Source organism: Gossypium arboreum, chromosome 12 (genome assembly GCF_025698485.1).
Source record: "Gossypium arboreum isolate Shixiya-1 chromosome 12, ASM2569848v2, whole genome shotgun sequence".
NCBI classification, from domain to species: Eukaryota; Viridiplantae; Streptophyta; class Magnoliopsida; order Malvales; family Malvaceae; genus Gossypium; species Gossypium arboreum.
The window spans coordinates 109,583,239-109,590,706 of NC_069081.1; the positions used below are offsets into that span (position 1 = coordinate 109,583,239).

Sequence of the window (7,468 nt, forward strand, 5' to 3'; positions counted from 1 at the left end):
ATGAAAGAAAAAGATATATAAAATTTAATCTACTCTATAGGAATTAAAACACTTAAAAACGAAGACATTAATGTATGGAGAAATTCGAGCTGCATGCATGGTGTGAATGCAGCAGACTGCAGTCTTTGCCTCTACTTTTATTACCAAACTGATAAATAATATTTGGACCACTCCTACAGACACAGACAAACTCCATGTTTTTACCTTCCTTAACATTCGCTGTTTTTACCAGCCATTTTTTTCATTCATCGATAACCGATCACTTTTACCAAACATATCAATTTAATAATTAAAACATAACAAATATGATCTAAATCTCCTATTAAAACTAAGGATAAATTATAAAAGTATTTTAAATGCTAATTAATTTAGATGTTCAATTACTAAAATATAACTAAAACGTAACATTTTAAATATAAATAATTAAAATATAATTTGAAATAAACTTATTTTTATAATTTACCTTAAAACTAAGGTATAAATACACAAATCTCAATATTTTTTTTTCCTCCTGAAAAGTTATATATGAATTGAACGAAGCTCTACGCCTTTGAGCTATTGATAAGGTCCAAACTTTTTTCTTTTAGTAAGTTTGACCAGGTCCAACTTCTTATATATATCTGATAAACTATGTAACCCTTTTTTAATAATAAATATGAGGATAATATATTTACTCGAACCAACATCTTCTTGTATTAATAACAATACTTATATAAATCGAGTTTAAAATCAATCAGACTATTGTATATTTAAATATGTCTCAAACACAAATATTATAAACAAAATTATTTTAAGAAGAATAAAATGTTAGTACCTTTATCTTGGTCGGCAACATGTCAATTTGGTGTAGCTATCGAACACTTACAAAATAAGCGACCTATTAATTATGAAAAGAAAAAAGGGCACGTATTTGGATAAAAAATATGAATAAAAAAATTATACACGAAATTTTTAAAAAAAATATGAATTTCGGTAAATAAAAACTGCATGCGCGTGATATAGAGGATAACAACATGTTGAGTGAACGAGTGGAAAGGGTGAAGAAGATGGAAGGAGATGTGCGGTTCACTACTTTTGCGGACTGCGGCTGCCTCCCCCCTTTTCTATAATAATTATGGACCCATTTTTCCATGCCCCCACCCCCCCTCCTTTCTTTTTCTTTTAGGGTTTGGCCAAGTTGCTTTCGCTGCGAAATAGGAGACTATTAACTGCATCACCAGACCTGATAACGACACTTCACTCCCATTCCCATTATATTAAACATCAGAGACTTGGATTTTTAATTATTAATTTATTACTATTTTTATAATTAATTTCAAGTAATGTTTTTTTTCCATTACTTTTATCCAAAGCAAGATCTGTATATAATTTCATATAATTTATCTCATTCTTTGCATCCACGTCATTCCTCTTTCACTTTCTCTTTTCTCTGTCAATAATCAATCACTGGGTCAAGATGATCATGATGATGATGGTGATAGCTGATATCATAGTGTTGAAAGTGATAGTATCCTATTTCTTTTTTCTTTTCTTTTTTTCAGAATTTTAAGGTCTCCTTCATCTTCCAGCTGTTCTTCCTTCTACCTGCAATGTTCATGTATGGAAAATGAGTTTTGTTCAGTACTGTTTTATGGTTTCAACGATTTCCATGTCAATATTCAGTCCATAAAAACATCCATTATGAGACAAACTTTAAGGATGCCTGACCTCATGCTATATTGGTTTCCTTTTAACTTCATTAAACTCATTTCATATGTACAATATATATTAATGGTGCTCTCCTAATAGGGAAACGAGAAAGAAAAGAGTAAATCACTCATATAATAAGTTTTCGTTTACCACAGTTACTTCTAATTCTCATCATTAATGGAAAACCTGAAACAAAAATGAAATTTCTGGGAATTTACACATCCACCCAAACAAATCTAATGAATATATGTATACCACTCGAATAAGAATTTGCAATGTTTTGGATGCTTTTTTATAATAATAATAAAAAAAATCTTTAGACCTCATTTGATAAAACAAAAATGAAAAAGACCATCAAAGTAGTTGATGTTACAGATTGATCATAAAGTACAGAAGAAAAAGCAAGCTTAAAACTATACCTTCAAAGGAAGGTTAAACATGTTAGAGAGGTTTAGCAGTAAGTAAAAAGGGGGTTTTAGCCAATTAGGTAGTTGATTATTCATTTTAATTAAAACATAGCCAGCCTATACCTTAGCATTAAACCCTAATGTCAATTACATTATTTACTCTACATTTATACATCTTTCTAAAAGCAGAAAACACAGTAATATTGTGATTTAGTTATCTTCTAGCGTTTTTGATTTGCTAGACACTTGGCCACAAAGTGTGGAATAATCTAAAATCCTTTTTTTAAAGAAAAAGGGTTAACTTTCAATCAAACTGCATCACGTATACAAATAGTACATTAACATCCCTTCAAAATTGGAAATCAAACACTGAGGTAAACTCTCAACTTCCTGGTAAGAAGAAGATTAATGGCGGTTTGAGAGATCCAACAAGTGGGTTTGTCTGAGATGTGGGCCCATTTTTAACTTGATAATTATGGAGGCAACCATGTAAGAAAATCAGAGCAGTAGGGTTAATCTATTCTCGTGATGCATGCCCATCTTTTTCTTAACCCCTGCAAAGAAAGGGATAAGACAAATATTGTTTTGATCACAATAATAATGAATTGAGGGCATTGTGTTTTTTTTTTTTGAAGGGTTTTATTGGGGGTTTTCTGTAGCCACTTCTTCAATCGATTTCTGCCAAAGAAAAATTCTAAAGGCTTTTTGAAAAGCCTTGAAAGGGGTCATTGACTTTGCCTCTTAATTCGTCACTTGTAATTTAATTTGCTGTATAAATTCTATTTGTAATGTCAATGGAACATTGAATGTTTTCCTGTAAAGCTGCGGATATTGCAGGTTCATAGGGTTCATCAAATTGTTAGGGTTTTTCTTTCTTCTTTTCCTTGTTTCGATACAAATATAGAGATATAAATGTTCAGCTTTTGAACTGGTGCAACTGTAAGCTATCTCTTATGGCTCATCTATTAGGGCTTTTTACTATAGTTTTGGTGAAGATCCCCATTTTCTAGATTGTTAAGGTAACTCCAAAAAATCATAATAACAATTGTAGTCTCTCTCTCTCTCTCTCTATCTCTCTCTCTCTGATCTTTCACCATTACTCCCACAAGCATATATATTTACACATGTAGTCTTCTGGTTAACATTTTGGGTCCTTTTTATTAAGTTTGGATAAATGCTTGAGCAGACTAAAGTTGATTGCCTCTTGAGAAGCAGGAGCCTCAACATATATATGCAAACATTTTCTAATGAGAAACAAATGATCATGAAATCATTTGCAAACTGGATTTAAATTGTGTGAACAAGTATATAATATTGTATTTAATATAAGGTTATCAAGTCCAACTTGTATTGTGCAAATCTCAGTGCTGCCATAGATGTGAGTGGTCCTTGTTAGATGCTTTAAAGAAGCTATATATACATATATTTATATGTTGGTCCCTCCTCTACTAGGTATAGCTAAGTAGCCATAGTTATATTATAATTTACCTAACCAGAACTTTGGAACCCACAACATTCCGATAAAAACTTTTTTGTTCCATTTTAACCTAATTCTGCTCCGAGGCATAGAAGGGGTGGTAGTTAATTTCCTAATATCTATTTAGGCCAAAGGCATTAATGTAGCATTAGACAATTTTTTTTTATATCAAACAAATATATATAAGTTAGAAAGTGGAAGTTAAGCAAGGTAGGGAATACATTATGTAAAGCTATATTGTAGTTGCAGTAAAGCATAAGCCTAATTTTGTAGTATATATTGAATGGTCCCCAGTATATTTTATATATACGTGAAGTTAAACTTTCTACTTTGTGTGCTATTCAAAGTTTGATGAAATAATGTAAATACATAGATGAGCAAGAGATATAGCAATAATTAAACCAGTGATTGTTCAGTATATGGTGTGAACTCATCATATTTATGTTATGCATGTGGTTCATAAACTCAAGTAAAAATAATTTTAAAATGAAAAGTTGGACTAACATAATTTCAAACTAATAGCGATGTGTTGGCATGCGTATGGGCCACATGGACATAGATATGCCATTCCTTTTCCTTTTTTCCATTACCATGCAACATGTTTGCAGTGAAATTCCAAGCATCTTTTTCTTTCCCAACAGCTGTGTTTTTTTTTCTGCTTGCTTTCCTTTTGTTAGGTTTATTCTCAGCAGAATTATTGTTTTAATAGCTTTAACCATTCCTTCCATTACACAGTTCTATATCAAAGCTAAAATGAGGTTTCGATCTCAATTGCTGTTTCTGCAACTTTCTCGTGCTTCAAGTTCCTTATCCTTCTGAGGTACTGTCGAGAAAAACCAAATTACACCCATACATATCTGCTGCAAGTTTTTCCAACATTTTCATCTCTTCATTTTATGTAAGTTTTTATCATGCATCCATCTCCTTCTTTTTCTTCTTCTTCTTCTTTTTTTTTTTTTAAGAACAAAAACTGCTTTTGTATGATTCCAAACTCGTCTCCTCTTTTGTTGGAATAAAAGTGAACTTAGCTTCATTTGTTTTGTTTTTAAATTCCTTGTGAAAATTTACCCTACTTCTAATTGGAGCAACACAACTCTATCTAAAACACACTTTTCTTTTAAAATTTAAACCCAATCCCTCTGTTCCTTTGATCCTGTAATTACTTCCATATTATCCATTTTATATATATACATACATATCATATGTTGCTGTATAGTCTTTCCGAGTCCGTAAAGAAAGAAACATGAAGATAGGGCAAGTTTTACTTTGGTTTTTAAACCCAATTCCTCTCTTCCTTTGATCCTTCATTCACTTTCATATTATCCATTATATATAAGTAATATATATATATATATACACTGTATACTAGTTTGTTTTGAGTTAGTACAGAAATTATATGACAAATTTTACTTTGATCTTTAAACCCAATTCCTTGCTTCCTTTGATCTTTTAATTACTTTCATATTATTCCCTATATAAAAATCTATTAGTTTTTTTTTTTCGGAGTTAGTAAAGAAAATTGAAGACATAGGTCAAATTTTACTGTCTAATTTAATGTTTTTTTTTTCAGTTTGATAAACGTATTTTGTGAATGATGAGAGGAGTAAGATGATCTCGAGTTCAAGGGAAGCAAAGCAAGAGGGTGAAACCAATGACGGCAGCGGCGGAGGCAACAAGTTGTCGAAGGGGCCATCATCATCATCAAGTTCAAGGCATTGGTCGTCAGCAGGGTTTAGAAACCCAAGGATTGTGAGGGTTTCGCGTTCTTTCGGAGGCAAAGATCGGCATAGCAAAGTTTGCACAGTAAGGGGATTAAGGGACCGGCGTATTAGGCTTTCAGTGCCCACTGCAATTCAATTATACGATTTGCAAGAGAGGCTAGGCGTTGGTCAGCCTAGCAAGGTGGTTGATTGGTTACTTGAAGCTACTAAAGATGATATTGATAAACTCCCTCCACTTCAAATGCCTCTGGGATTTAATCAGTTTCATCAGCCTTTGTTAGTTCCTCATGAACCCAATCCGCCTTTTCTCGATCCTAACTCCATGCTGATGAAAGATGGAGAAGAAGAAGATCAAAGAATGGCAGGTGACAGAGATAAAGGAAAGTGGATCAAAATGAATGAAGACGAAAATCATGGTGGAAATAATAATAATAATATTGAAGATCAAAGGCTTTTCCCATTAACCAACCATTCCCCATTTCCTGGATTGTTAAACAATGGCATGCCTTTGAATTCATATTACCATTGGGAACCTTCCAGTCTGTCTTTGTCTCAGTTTGGAAACCATGGATTAATGGCCCCCCAAACTGAGAACTTCTTCAATGGTAACGCAACGAGTGTGCCGTTGCCGTGTTCCACGACTGTTCCATCGGCGACAATGGCTTCATTTTTCCCCACCTATCCTCCCTATGGTACGAATCCAGGCAGTAATGATTCAAGACAAATGAATTATCTGCAATTGTTGAGCTCAAGTTTTCTTTCAAATTCCATGAAGCCTTTTTCGTTGAATGTAAACGCTGGCCTCACTCATACACAAAACGATGATGAAAATCATGGAGATGATCAAGATAATACCGATTCCTGATAATGGAAATTACTTCCATTGCTTCATCTGCTTTCATCGATGGTCAGCACGAGCTTGGATGAATTTAACTGGTTTCAGATCATCAAATAGGAAAGAATTACAATAAGGGCCTCTATGTTTACATCTCTATATCTACCTATATATATATATATAGCAGGAGAAAAGGAGTAGTAACAGTGGGCTTCAAGTTCTTCGGGTGGATTAGTTAATTCCATATATAACGCAGCAGGTAAGATGCTAGCTTAATACTTGTGCCTTGTAGAGAGTTTTTAATTTGGTAGTGTTAATGGAAGTTTATTTGTACTTTTAAATGTTTTGCAGTATATATGGCATTGATTCCTATGTTTTTAATCATATATGCCATGCATGTTCAGTAACTGCTGCATCACCAATCATATGAAGAAATTGCTCTTGTATATATAATTGCATGCAAAATCCAATTTCCTTAGGGTTTTGTTTATATATATAGGTAGAAGTAATGATCTTTTCTACTCATATATATTTAACTACGTACTAAGGATAAAAATTAAGGGTTCTATTAGACTTAATTATATATATTTCAACTTCTTAGATTTCAGGAAGTGAATCTATTAAAATATAGTTAAAACTAATCTTATGAAAATTTAAATTAATTTATTACACAAATTTTTTTACTTTTAAAATTAAAATAATTCTACTTGGTTTTCTTTATCCTTATTAATTTACTTTTCAGTAACATCAACCGTTTCGTAAGAAGGAAGGATTGTTGAAATCTGATCTGTCATTCTCTTATTGGAAAGTGATATAAATAACGTGGAATCACAATTTCATACAATTTCTTTTCTTTTGTAATTACGTTTAAACACTTGATTTTAAATATATGTTATATTTTTAAATCTTAAACCAGTGAAAGAAATAAAAGTAGTTAATTAGAATATTATGAATTACTTGAAGAAAAAAAAAGGAAGGTTAATTTGGTTGGGAAAATTATTACTATTTTATCACAAACTTAATATAATATTTTGCTATGTTTGGCATTAATGTTCATGATTTAATAGTTGTAGCACATTATATTCATGATTAGTATAGTAAACCAGCTTCTAATCTAGCATTATGAGTATTATGTTATAAGTATAAGAATTTAGATTTAATATCGTGCAATCGCATTCTCCACCCTTAATTATAATAAAATATAATTAACAAATTTAATATGTTCGTGTCTTGTATTTATATATTTCTATACGTTGTGTTATATTTATATAATTTTTGATAGAACATTAAATAGTTTTTAGGGTATAGAATACTATCGAACCCAATCTTTCATACTTAC

General features: G+C 31.7%; 1 protein-coding gene across 2 annotated transcripts; it reads left to right on the forward strand.

The window, feature by feature from the left end:
- Nucleotides 1-3,959: 3,959 nt before the first annotated feature.
- Nucleotides 3,960-6,582, forward strand: LOC108471847 (transcription factor TCP17). 2 transcript variants are annotated; one of them, XM_017773407.2, is made up of 2 exons: nt 3,960-4,393; nt 5,144-6,582. In XM_017773407.2, exon 2 carries the CDS (start codon nt 5,182-5,184, stop codon nt 6,157-6,159), a length of 978 nt encoding a protein of 325 aa, XP_017628896.1. In that variant the 5' UTR covers nt 3,960-4,393; nt 5,144-5,181; the 3' UTR covers nt 6,160-6,582. The 2 variants fall into 2 exon arrangements, with proteins under 2 accessions (XP_017628896.1, XP_017628892.1); XM_017773403.2 differs by having other exon boundaries at nt 3,965-4,471.
- The last annotated feature ends 886 nt before the right edge of the window (nt 6,583-7,468 follow it).